The sequence below is a fragment of the Carcharhinus amblyrhynchos genome, chromosome 10 (genome assembly GCF_965287045.1).
Source record: "Carcharhinus amblyrhynchos chromosome 10, sCarAmb.v2.hapA, whole genome shotgun sequence".
Classification (NCBI taxonomy): Eukaryota; Metazoa; Chordata; class Chondrichthyes; order Carcharhiniformes; family Carcharhinidae; genus Carcharhinus; species Carcharhinus amblyrhynchos.
In genome coordinates this window covers 103,418,766-103,432,895 of record NC_137333.1, presented here as the reverse complement: position 1 = coordinate 103,432,895, position 14,130 = coordinate 103,418,766, and the positions used below count along the sequence as shown (strand labels likewise).

Below are 14,130 nucleotides of genomic sequence, written 5' to 3'. Positions count from 1 at the left end.
CCCAGGCAGCATCCTGATGAAACTCCTTTGCACTCCCTCCAGTACAATCACATCCTTCTGATAATGTGGCGACCAGACTGCACACAGTACACTAGCTGTGGCCTCACCAAAGTTCTTTTTAACCCTAACATGCTTTTATAATCTGTGCCTCTTTTGATAAAGGCAAGCGCCCCATATGCCCTTTTCACCACCCTACTAACAGGCCTTTCTGCTTTCAGAGATCTGTGGACATACATGCCAAGGTCCCTTTGTTCCACAGAACTTCCAACTATCCCACCTATTTGTATACCCCTTCCAACACCTACCCCAATCTGTTTGGGTTTGGTAAGGCCAAACTGTTTAAAATGTGTGTTTCCTCTGAGGAAGCTTTAGCAAAAATGAATGCTCAAAATTGCACTAGAAGCAACGAGAATTACTGAACTGTTAAAATGGTTTGTAATAAATCATTGTGTATGTACGGTGTAATCTGTTTCAAGAAAATGATAGTGTTGTGTCTGCGTTTAGTATGTAGTAACTGATCTGATGCTAATTAAAGAATAAAAATGTTCAAAGAGCCAAATTATTGTTTCTTGTTTTTGCTTTGAGGCAGTTTTTTGAGCTTTATTGTTGTAACTTGTAAGTAAGCAAAATATGAAGAACGGTTGAGTTTAAGAACATATTTAGGCAATATTAATTTTGGCATTAAAGGGTTAAAAACAAAAGTTTGAAATATGTTCCACTAGAATGTGAATTCTCATTGAATGAGTGGGAATGGATTTGTCGTGTTTTATTGTGTTTTTAGCTGTTCAAAACTAATTTCTACTTGCATGAGCTTTGCGAATTAGAGCAAATTTTGGTTTGATTGCTGACTCTCAATCTTTGTAGCTTGATGTGTTGACTTTGAAAAACTTGGCAAAATTAGTCTGCATTTTAAGTCATGTTAAAAGTCGGGTCAAACCTTGGAGATGTTTTCCTTTTTGGACAACTCATCCTAAAGGCTTGAATGAGATTTTAATTTCAATTTGCTCAATTGCAATGACCTGATTTGAATTTCTTCGAACATGAAACTCCTAGTTTCTTCACAATGGAAAGTTAAATTTTAGGGTGGTTTGATTTATTTAATGCTAAAATTATTGTATGGAAATGGAAATTAAAACATAGGTTTGAAAATGTGAATTGGAAATTCCTTGATCAAGCTTTATTACACTTGGCGAGAGATTGAATTAACTTCATATATTTCTCCAGTATTGACATTCAATATCAGTTGGAAACAAATCAACCCAATCCTTTACTGTAATTCATGTTTTTCTTTACTCTTGTGTTGTTTTGGTTTTGAGGTGTCTTTCAGGAGAGGAATAAGGAGTGACATGCATGAGGTATTTGGACATTGACAGCTGAAAGCATAGCTTTTGATGGCCTTGATGTGTGGAATTCCCTGCCCAGTGAAGCAGTAGAGGCTACCTCATTAAGTGTTTATAAGGCAAAGATAGATTTTTGAACAGTGAAGGAATTAAGGGTTAGAGAGAATGGGTGGGTAGGTGGAGCTGAATCCGTGAAAAGATCAGCCCTGATCTTATTGAATAGTGGAGCAGGCTCAAGGGACCAGATGGTCTATCCTGATGCTAGTCCTTATGTTCCTACCTTCTGAACAAGAAGCTGGAATGGAGGAATGGTTGAATGGCTGAACAGTTTATGGAGATGGGAATGGGTGAGATCATCAAAGAATTTATGTACAGTGCTGAGAAGTTTGAGAGACAGGTGCCTTGATTTGGTATAGGATGTGAGTAGCAATGTGTTTGCATTTAGAGCATAAGATGTAGAAGTAGGCCTTCGAGCCTGCCCCGCCATTCAATAAGATCATGGCTGATCTGAAGTGGATCAGTTCCACTTTCCTGCTTTCTCCCCATAACCCTTAATTCCCTTGTCTGTCAAAAACCTATCCACCCATGACTTAAATATATTTAGCGAGGTAGCTTCCACCACTTCAGTGGGCAGAGAATTCCAGCGATTCACCACCCTTTGAGTGAAGAAGTTCCTCCTCAACTCTGATCTAAACTGTCCCCAGTTCCACACCCCCCCCCCCCCCCCCCCCACCTCATCTTGAGGCTGTGCCCTCTAGTCCTGCTATCCTTTCTAAGTGGGAAGAATCTCTCTACCTCTACCCTATCTATCCCCTTCATTATCTTACATGTCTCTATAAGATCCCCCCCCTCATCCTTCTAAATTCCGAGTACAGACCCAGTCTATTTAGTTTCTCTTCATAGGTTAACCCCCTCATCTCCGGTATCAGCCTAGTGAACCTCCTCTGCACTCCCTCCAAGGCCAATATATCCTTGTGCAAGTGCAGCGACCAAAACTGCACACAGTACTCCAGCTGCGGCCTCTCCAGTACCCTGTACAGTTGCAGCAAAACCTCCCTACTTTTATATTCTCTCCCCCTCGCTATAAAGGCCAACATTCCATTCACCTTCTTGATCACCTGCAGACTGGGTTTTTGTGACTCGTGCACAAGGACCCCCAGGTCCCTCTCCACCGTAGCATGCTGCAGCTTTTTGCCTTTTAAATAATAATCCCTCCTACTATTGTTTCTGCCAAAGTGGATAACCTCACACTTGCTAACATTTATACTCCATCTGCCAGGTCCTCGCCCACTCGCTCAGCCTATCCAGAACCCTCTGCAGACTTTCCACATCCTCCACGCAATTTGCCTTTCCACTCATCTTCGTGTCATCAGCAAATTTCGTCACCCTACGCTCAGCTCCCTCCTCCAGATCATCTATATAATTTTTCTTTTGGATACCTGGAATTTGACAAGCATTTTAAGTGATTCGTATGCTCTTGGGTCACAAGAATGATGAGACCTGAAATATAAAAGCTCAGATACTCTAATATTCCAGGGTGAAGCACTGTTGAAAATGTATGCTTGTGTAACTTGCCCACTGTTGGAACAAAGTTGTCACAATTCTTGGTTAAATAATTATAGCCAGGGACTGTGTGAAGTTTTCAAAGGCTTGGTAGCGTTTTTATCTTGTGCTGTTGTATCTACCTACTGCTTTTACCTAACTAGATTTATAGACCAGGCTAGTGAAATGTAAATCAGAGGTTCAAGTTTTTTACTCTACGGTGAGAATTGACCAGAGTCCAAAGCTTTTGACCAGCAAGAGGAAATGAGGCTCATGTACAGGAAGTGCAGTGAACTCTGCCCCATGGGAACTTTGTGAAGTACCTAAAATTAGTTCAAGGTGGCAATGGGGAATAACTTTTCAGCTTGACATTGGGGTACAAAAATAGATTTTCAGATTGATTGCTGATAGCAAAACTCCCTGTTTCCTTTCATTGGTATCATACAATCTTGCAGTCATCAGCCATTTTATCTTTTCATGTAAAAGGCAGTTTACATAAAAGCAGCCAGAAGCTTAAGGCTACAATTTAAGTTTTTAGTTGTGTTGACTATTGTTTTTTTTTCCTACTCATAATTTTTAATCTAGCAGTAGGGGAAAATAAAAGATTTTTAACCAGCAGCCTTGGGTACGTCCATACTGTAGTCTTCATGTGGTTGAATTTTATTATTGTGACTTGGGGAGGGTTGAAGGAGTCACATGGATACAAAGCTGCTGCGTCTACCAGCAATTTAAGACTTATCCAGTGCCTAAAATCGCCAAGTGCATGTTGGGCAAATTGTTCTGTTCACTTCAAGGAGGCGTTCACAATTGGCAGGGCAGTGCTGGTGGATGTTGTGGCCTTTTTTGTCCTGAACTTTTTATACTTTGATCTTGCCAAGCCTGACATGGACTGATTGGTGACACCGTTCTAATACTGTGGGGGTTGTTGGAGCGTAAAACTTCATCACTTAAAAGCAGTTCTTCCATTTTCTGAGAATTAAAATCAAAAAGGCTTCCTGTTTCTCTTTTAAATCATTGTTTGCCAAGAAGCTAGTATAAAAATCATGTAAAGAAACTCGTTGCTTCAGAAATGTTTCACGTTGTCTGTTTAAGAGATCAGCTTAACAACAAATAGTGTGGTATTCTAGTGGTGTCAGACCATTTCCTTTCAAAATTCCAAGTTCTTAGCTTCATAGTCCACTTACAGAATCATAGAATCTGCAGGGCAGAAGGAGGCCATTTGGCCCATTGAGCCTTCACCGAAAATCCCACTCAGGTCTTGTCCACTCCCCATAAGCCCACATTTTACCCCCTCCCCCCTTCAAATCCCCCTGACATTAAGGGGCAATTTATCTCGGCCAATCAACCTAACTTGCATGTTTTTGGACTTGGGAGAAAATCGGAGCATCTGGAAGAAACCCACACGGACATGGGGAGAATGTGCAAACTCCACACAGTCACCCAGGTCCCTGGCGCTGAGGCAGCAGTGCTAACCACTGTGCCAGAATGGTTGCAGCACTGGAAGCCTTTTGGCCCATTATGTCTCTGCCAACTCTCTGCAAGAGTAAAGCACCCAGTGACATTTTCCAATCTTATCTAAAACCATGCAAATTTTTTCCCTCCTGAAAGCTGCGATTGAACCTGTTTGCGTAATACATTCAGATTTTCATTCCTGATCCTAACCATTTGATATGCTGTTTTTCAAAAAAAACCTCATATTGCCATAGCTTACATCCTCTGGCATTGCTCTGCAACCTGTGATTACCTTAATTGGTGTCCTTTGGTTCTCTATCTTTTTACCAATGGGAACAGTTTGTTGCTACTTAATTTGTCCAGATGCTTCATGATTTTGCATACCTCCATCAGGTCCCCACTCCACCTTCACTTCTTCAAGGCAACAGTTGCAGCTTCTTCAATCTATCCTCCAGTCTCTCATCTGCAGTCAATTTGTGCACATGTTCCTCTGGATCATTCTGCAATACCAATAACTCCCATGCTCCTGTACTGTACTGTAAATCATTGTCTTAAACTCCTTTGCCAATCTTCTAACATCCGCTTCAATAATAAGTACAAAGAGCTTGTGGATTTCTGTCCTTGATATTTTCCTATTCAACACCTATGTACTGTCCCTCGGTGACATCATCCAAAAGCACAATGTAGTTTTCAGGTATATGTTGACCATATTGTTTCAACACCATCGCAATTGATTCTTCCAGTGTTGCTAAATTATCCCACTGCTTATTTGATATTCAGTATTCAAACAAACATTCTGCAGTTAAATATACAGACCCACTTTTTTCAGTCCCTGCTCCAAACTTCATTCCCAAGTTACTGACTCCACCCCTTGCCCTGAAAATGATCTGATACTAAACCAGTCTGTTAGAAATCTTGGTGCACTATTTTATCATGAGATATACTTTGTATCATGACTAAGACTGCAGCATCATCCAACTACGTCCTTATTTTTGCTCATCTGTGTTGAAGCCTTCATTTGTGCCTTTTGTCACCTTTAGACTTGACAATTCCAATAGATTCCTGGCTGATCACCCATATTCTATCCTCTGTCCTCTACCTTCTAAACAAAACAGTGACTGCAGAGCATAGGAAACAATTAAGTAAGGGATTTGGTTTGGTTTGATTTGATTATTTATTGACACATCTATTAGTGTACAGTGAATAATATTATTTCTTGCGTGCTATACAAAGTCTATCATACATAAGGAAGGAAAAGAGAGTGTAGAATATAGTGTTACGGTCATAGCTAAGGTGTAGCGAAAGATTAACTTAATGCAAGGTAGGTCCCTTCAAAGGTCTGACAGCAGCAGGGAGGAAGCTGTATTTGAGTCGATTGATATGTGACCTCAAACTTTTATATCTTTTTCCCAACGGAAGAAGGTTGAAGACAATGTCCAGGAATGTAGAGTCCTTAGTTATGCTGACTGATTTTCTGAGGCAGTGGCAAGTGTAGACAGAATCAATGGATGGGAGGCTGGTTTGAGTGATGGACTGGGCTTCATTCACGACCCTTTTGTAGTTTCTTGCTGTCTTGGACAGAACAGGAGTCATATCAAACTGTGATAGAACCAGAAAGAGTGCTTCTATGGTGCATCTGGTTGGTTAGAGTTGTTGCAAACGTGCCAAATTTCCTTAGTCTCCTGAGAAAGTAGAGGTCTTGGTGGGCTTTCTTAATTATAGTGAGGGCATTGGAATGGAAATAGAGTTCTGGAATGGGAGTGTAAAACTAGTTTCAGCATAAAATGAGGGGAAATCTTGTTTAAAAATGAACTGAAATGGCTTGACAAAAATGCATCCAGTGCTTGTAATAAAATGGGGAACTGGAAGAAATCATGTTGGGGAGACCCAAACCTCAAAGGGATTATGGCAGCAGAAATATCAGTTCCTGCATTAAACTTTGGCTTGTATAACATTCAGAAAAGTTAGAAAGGGGAAAAGGGGAGGTGTTGTAGTTGTATTTATTCAGGATAACGAGTTACTTTTTAAAAAGTCTCCAATTTTATGATATTGAAACCTATTAAGGACCATGAGGTCAGTAGTAGTAAATTATCAACAGTTTTGACACATCTTTCCCCTAGCGCAGTCAGCATCTGACTGCCCAGGCAAGCTCCACAAAGGTGGGACTGGAGTCCCAGGTCACCTGACCTGTTCATGCAGGGACGTGCCTCAATATACATAACATCAGCTGTTACAATGATAGGAATTAAAGATGATAAAGAATCAATCAGGTGTAGTCCACAGGCACCTGAAAGTGGAGGGAGAATAATGCAAACAAAATGATTTCAGCAATCCTGATATTAATTGGACCAAAAAGATAAACAAAGGAGATAAGAGAGTGGATTTCTCTTATGTGCATAGGACTTCTTTCTAACCTAGTATGTAAAAGGTCCAACAAGGAAAGGTTTGCAATTGGTTCTTGTATTAGGAAATGAACCAGAGTAGATAAGAGAAGTGAAATAGAGGAACAACTAATAGTAACCCTAACCACTTTGAGGTGATGGGGGAGGGCAGAAGAATGTCCAAAACCAAGTTGATATTTTGGAGAAAAGCTGATTTTTTTTTGAGGCTGAGAACAGAAGTTGGAAATAAAATGGGTAACAATAGTGGCAAAGAATGATTCAGAGTAAGAATGGCAAATATTTTAAAATGGTGTTCAATAAGTGCAGGAAAGACATGTTTCACTGAACTCCGTGGATGAATATAAACATAAGGGAACAATTGAGGATTTTACGTAGAGAGGATTGCAGAGTAAGAGAAACTATAAAGCGATTAGCGAAATAGAGAAAAAGTGAAGAGCAACAAAATTTTCAAGAAGATAGAACAAAATAGTAAATCACAGATGCATCAATTTAAAAAAAAATGCAATGGCAATACAACCATTAAGGTATGGACAGGATGAAACCACAGGTAACAACTGAGGAAAGAAATTTCCAATAGTTATTTTGTTTGGTATTTATCAGGGAAATAAACAGACATGGGTGGCATGGTGGCACAGTGGTTAGCATTGCTGCCTCAGCGCCAGGGACCAAGGTTCAGTTCCCAGCTAGGGTCATTGTCTGTGTGGAGTTCGCACGTTCTCCCTGTGTGGGTTTCCTCCGGGTGGTCTTGTTTCTTCCCACAGTCTGAAAGATGTGCTGGTTAGGCGCATTGCCCTGAACAGGTGCCAGAGTATGGCAACTAGGGGAATTTCACAGTAACTTCATTGCGGTGTTAATGTGAGCCTTATTTTTGACTAATAAATAATAAACTTCAAACTTTAAAAACTTTAAACATGATATTGAATGATGAAATGAACAATGAGGTAAGCAGGCATGTATCGAATAAGCTAAACATCCAAGAGGGTGAAGCTCTGGTATGAATGGATTGAATGTGTGCATTTTGAAACACTCTAGGGTTGGAATTGCAGAGCCATTACTAAATCTGTTTCATTGTTTATTCAAAATCATTGTAGTGCCAGATGACTAGTGGACAGCTAATGTAATTCCATAATTAAGAGGGGAGAAAACAGCAAGTAGGAGTAGGATATTTAGCCCAATGAGCCTGTTCTGGTATTCAAACAGATCATGGCTGATTATCTACCTCTTAACCATATTGCCCACCATCTCCATATCCCTCTGTCATTAGTACCCAAAAATCTGTCAATTTATAACTTGATTTAGTCAGTTTTACAGCCTCCTGGGGTAGAGAATTCCAAAGAATCATCACCCTCTGAATGAAGAAATTCCTCCTCATCCGTTTTAAATGGCTGATCCCTAATGAGACTTTGTACGAGGATAGTCAATCTCCAGGGAAACTGACTGTTTAACATTGCTGTTGGAATATTTATTGAAGGAGAGAACTTCAAATGGGAAAATCTCGCTTGACTTTCAGTATTGAATTTTTTTTTTTGAAGCAACAAAGTAGATGATGGCAATGTAACGCATGCAATTTGTCAGGATGTTTCTTCCCAGTTCCTTTAGAGTCGTAAGGTTTTCAAAGTTGCATTCCAGGGCTTGAGCACAAAAAATGTATGCTAAAAATCCAGCGCAGTATTGCGGGAGTACTGCAGTGCCGGAGCTGCTCTCTTTCAGATGAGACATTAAACTAAGGCACCATCTGCTTCATATTGTAAAGTATGCAATTACGCTATTTTAAAGAAGAGCAGGGAAATTCTGTCTGATATCTTGGTCAATATTTATCCTTCAATCACCACCATTAATAATGTGATCTAGTCATATCATTTTGCTTTTTGTTTTAGCGCGCTGTGTACAAATTGGCTGCTGCATTTTCTGGATGACAGCAAAAACTATACTTCAAAAGTGCAAGTAAAGACATGAATGTGTTGTGATTGTGAAGGGAACATTGAAATGGAATTTTTTTTTCTTTTCAGCTTCTACTATATACAGTTAATTGGTTACACCAGTTAACCTTTCCCTTTCATTTTGTTTATGTTGCAGAATCCAACATGGAGGAGTTTAGACTTTGGCTTGATGCCAGACCGCCTTGATACCTCTGTTTCTTGTTTCTTAGTCAGGATCTGGGGTGGAAAGAAGGGCCAATATCATCTCGTTATTGAATGGAAGGTGAATCTCGATGGACTCAAATACTTGGGACAGCAGGTAAAATCCACACCTTATATTGACCTAGAATAAATTAGGCTAAGATACCCCAACATATTTTGGAAATCCAGGGCAGATATTTTCTTTGTGTTGTAGTTTCTCCCTGACGCACTCCACTCCCTGAGTAAGCACTTGAAACTGTCCCAGCTTTCATCAGGAGTATTGTAGATTAGTCTAGAACTGTAGAATCCCTACAATGCAAAAGGAGACTATTTGGCCCTTTTCAGTATGCACTGACTATCCAAAGGAGCATTCTGATCAGGCCCTTTCCTTCACTTTAACTCTGTAACCCCATGCATTTATCACCTAACCTGCACATCTTCAGACTGTGGAGGAAACCAGATCACCCAGAGGAAACCCATGCAGACGCAAGGAGAACATGCAAACTCCACATCGACAGTGGCCAGAAAAACCCAGGTCCCTGGGGCTGTGAGGCAACAGTATTAACTACTGTGCCACTATGGTTGCCAGAAGAGTGCTCAGAGTGACTCTTATAGTCAGATAACACTTTGTTTATTTGATTCAATTTCGCTTTTTTTTCACAGATGCTACCAGATCATTTCCAGAACTCCTGTTTTTATTTTAGGTTTCCAGCATCTGCAGTATTTTGTTTGTATTTTAATTCTTTTCAGTGTCCTGGTTAATATCTGTTCCTCAACCAATAAAGCAAAAGCATATTATCTACCATTATCACCTCTCTATGGAAGCTTGCTGTGTGCAAATTGGCTGCCATGTTTCCACATTACAACAATGATTATGCTTCATTGTTACTAAAGTGCTTGAGAACCCCCTGACGTTGTGAAAGATATTATTTAAATGCAAATTTTGTTGTTGCCATTGAACAAAAACTACACCTACGTAAAGTTCTAACAAAAAATATTTCAGTCTGATAAGTCGGTGTCCTGTTGGGGGTTGGTAAGGAGCTGTTGGGTTGGGGGTGGGTGGTGTGGAGGAAAGAATAACTGTCATTGTTTCTGCTCTAAACAAGTGTTAGAGCTCTAGAGTATACAGTTAAGAGTTGGTTTGGTGGGAATTTCCCATTACGTCAGACCTTGGTCAAAAACTGAAATGTACAGGATGTTGAAGTTAGCAGTCTATCAAGTCAGTAACTTGGCAGAAAAGATTTCTAAACTAGAATTTGCCGGTTGTGTGTGTTCAGGGTGTAAAACCTAGATTCAAATAGAGGTTTAGAATGCTGAACTGGAATTATTTTTGCCTCTATGCAAGAAGCACTGGGATATCCTGTATTGCTTATAGTCACAAAATAGTTGAATTGCCAAGTTGGGCAAGTGTTGGTGAGCATGTAATATTTTGCAAACTAATCAATGGAGCAGTGGCACAGTAGGATTACCACTGGACTAGCAATCCAGAGACCCAGGATAATGCTCTGGGAACCCCGGTTCAAATCCCACCATGGCAGATGGTGAAATTTGAATTCAATTAAAATCTGGAATTAAGAGTCTAATGATGACCATGAAACCATTGTCGATTGTCATAAAAACCCATCTGGTTTACTAATATCCTTTAGGAAAAGAATTCTGTCGTCCTTCCCTGGTCTGGCCTACATGTGACTCCAGATCCACAATGATGTGGTTGACTCTCAACTGCCCCCTGAAATGAAGGGCAATTAGGGACGTGCAATAAATGCTGAGCCAGCCAGTGATGCCCACATCCCATAAAAATGAATTTAAAAAAAAGCATGGCACTGCGGTGTGTTATTGGAAATGATGACAGGCATAGGCAAAACAAAAGGATGTGAAAATAGAAACAATTTAAGTAGGAATTGCTGTGGACTAGTGGCTCAGTATGAGCAGGAACTCGGAACCCATGGTAATGGGTCTCAGGAGTAAAACTGTAACATAGGAACAGAAGAAGGTCATTTGGCTCATTGAGTCTGCTCCTCCATTCAATTAGATCATGACTGATCTGATGTGATAATTCTCAATTCCACTTTCCTGTCTTGTCCCCATAACCCTAGATTCTCTTACTGATTAAAAACCTATCTGTCACAGCCTTAAACATAATGACCCGGCCTCCAGAATTCTTTCTGGAGAATTCTCTGAAAGAATTTCACAGATTCACTCCCCTTTTGAGAGAAGAAATTGTTTCTCATCTCTGTCTCAAATGATGACCCCTTACTCTGAGATTATGCCCTCTGGTCCTCGAATCTGTTATATATTTAAAAGGATTGCATGCTGCTTTCAGAGCTGATCACATGATTTGCTGGTGATGTCATTGAAGCGTTGCCACAGGTGGTGGTTTTACTTCCCATTTGTACTCTGTGATGCAGAGAACATCATTCAATAAAACCTTCTGTGTTAGTTTGAATTTATATGTGCAAACCACATTTTTTTCTTGTTAAAGCACACAATACCTATTATAGTTAGGACATCATAAAAAGAAACTTGATTACAAGTGGGATTTTGTTTCGCCATGAATATCGAGAAAAGATTGAGTGGAAGAAAGAAATTTGTGCATTTACACACTTCAAATATTAGAATCCTGGGGTGAAGCATCAACAGGACAAAAGATTGAACTGTCAATGCAGGAAGGCCAAGTAAGAAAATAGCTCTCTAGTTTTGGCGGGGCAGGCTCGAAGGGCTAGATGGCCTACTCCTGCTCCTATTTCTTATGTTCTTATGTTCAAAGAGGGTTTTTCCAATCAGAAGGGTGAGCTTCCAGGTGGTAAAGAAAAGAAGGGCTGGTCAGCTGTATGGCTAGGATAAAATGGTGAGTACTGGGAAGATAGTTAAAAATACATACTCTTAGCAGTATCGAATTGCTAGTGCCTGGAAGGAAATGACACGTCAGTTGGGATCCTTGTGTCCTTTCAATTAAGAAAATGAATCAAGTTCCTATGAATGCCAGCATATAATCAAGAACCTTGTGCATCCTGGACATTCTCTCTTCTACCATCTTTCATCAGGAATAAAATTCAAAAGTATGAGATCACATCAGCTGACTCAAGAACAGCTTCTTCCCTGTAGCCATCAGACTTTTGAATGGACCTACTCTGCATTAAGCTGATCATTGTCTATATCCTAGCTATGACTGTCACAGTATATTCTGCATTCTCTCCTTTCCTTCTCCACTATGTATTCTATGAATGGTATGTTTTGTCTGTACAGTACGCAAGAAACAATATTTTTCACTATCTCAATACATGTGACAATAATAAATCAAATTAAAATGTAGACCATTTTGAGTACTTTGTACAATCAGATAAAATTGAAAACCAATTGCTCGGAGCTGATTTTCTCGGTACAATAGGAAGTAAAAACTTGGAGTTGCTCTGGAATTTGATTAATCAAGCAAAGCCACAAATCAAAACTTACAATGACTTGACAAAGTTCTGAGAGAAGCGTTCCTCTCCAAAGCCAACCATTCAGCTTCCATCAAAGGAAACAAGTGCCACAAAATGAGCAATGCAACCTTAAAATGGTTGGCAGAACATTGATAATTTGAGTCATTAGAAGATGCTCTTTGTCTGATTTGCGATCTCCAAAATGAGGCTATCCAAAGAAGGATGCTTACTGAAGATGCTTTAAAGGCAGCAGTAGAAACCTGTGTCGATGGGACTGGCTGCTAATGAGTCTTACAATTTAGTGTAGGAATGCAGATCCACAAGTTGGGAACTGTCCATAATAAGTCAATTTCAAAAGCATGTCACAGATGTATCAAAATGGGCTATTCAGTGAGTGAATGCTGGAGAAAAGGTAGTCAGAACACGAATTATGGCAAAATGGGTCACATTGCAAAAGCTTGTTGGGCTGGACCATCTTCCCCTTGGCAGAATTTTCAGAAGAAATATCTGGATAACTATTAAAAAAAACTGCATTGTACAAAATGAATTCACAACATGGAAGGAAGAATTACAACTGAAGAAGAAAATGACCGAAAATGTGATCAAAGGGTTGCAGATTGTTTTATGAATTGATCACATTTAATAGTAATGTCATTAGGGTGCTGCTTAATTTTCAGTGTATACTCTGTGCAGTGCAGAGAAGATCTCTTTCAATAAAACCTGTTGTTAGTTTGAATCTGTGTGCAACCACATTCTTCATTAAGACCCATAACCCCTAACATTGTTAGGACATTACACTTTCCTACAAGAGGGAATGGCCTCTAAGCATCTCCCTCTAAAACCTCCTGAGAATCCTATGTGTCTCAATAAAGTTGTTTAATTCTAAAGTTGCTCAACCTCCCCTCGTAAAATTCTCCCATACCTGGGAGCAACCTAGTGAACCTCCTCTGGACTTTCTCAAATGTCGGTATATCTTTTGTTAGATTTGGTGATCAAAACTGTTCACGTTGTCGCATGACGATACTTGTGAAATCTGGGAATTCCTAAAGACCCAGCATGGAAAGGGGGAAATAAACCTCTACGTGCATCATTAATTCATTTAAGTGTTGGCAAAAAGTAAAGTTGATAAGTATCATGGACTGAGATTATGTATTTCGTTGTAACCAAAATGTGTTCAAGTGTGGTGTTAGTGTATTTTCTTGGTCCTAACTCATTTCCACTACCAAACTTTTTGTGAATTTAGGAATATCATTTATTATCACACACTTGTCCCAGAGGTTTAATGTGACATCTCTCTCACACTATTTCTTCACAAAAAAAGTTAGAACTTTGACTAGTTTGCAGTCTTTTAAATAAGTGCGTACAGTGAAATGTTTAAACAATCTCATTGGACATGTTTTGATAGTTCTGAGCAAACTAGAATAACAGATGATATTAGAATATCTGGAATTCTTGCTTTCATTCAGAATAAAAATGGCTGAATAGGGATAGGGATCCATCCAGTTGTATTGCCGAGTCAGCTTTTGCTGGCTGTTGTTCTCAGCTAGCATGAGTGCTAAGTGAATGGGTGGAAGAAGTGCAGGAGCAGGATTGTTAGTCGGATATATTTCTCAGCTGTTATCCATACAGGCCTCCTTGTCAATAGCGATCATCACATAGCAGTCTGGTGAGGGCATATTAACCCTCGTGGATGCTGACTCCACTGAAATTTGCCCTAATTCTGACCAATATCAATCTCATTTGTGATCTTGAAGTCGTGTTTAACATCCTGGGAATCTCTGTTCCCTAGCCTTTCCTCTGCCACTTTGTTTATTTATTAGAGGTGGGGCAGGAAACATGTCAAAGAAACTTA

At 39.8% G+C, this 14,130-nt stretch overlaps 1 protein-coding gene across 1 annotated transcript in view; it reads left to right on the top strand.

Moving 5' to 3' along the window:
* uvrag (UV radiation resistance associated gene) overlaps positions 1 to 14,130 on the top strand; it is a 320,344-nt gene that overhangs the window by 47,508 nt on the left and 258,706 nt on the right. The window contains exon 4 of the mRNA XM_080197696.1: positions 8,813 to 8,974. Within this exon, the coding sequence (XP_080053822.1) occupies positions 8,813 to 8,974 (162 nt within the window). The remainder of the gene's footprint in view (positions 1 to 8,812; positions 8,975 to 14,130) is intronic.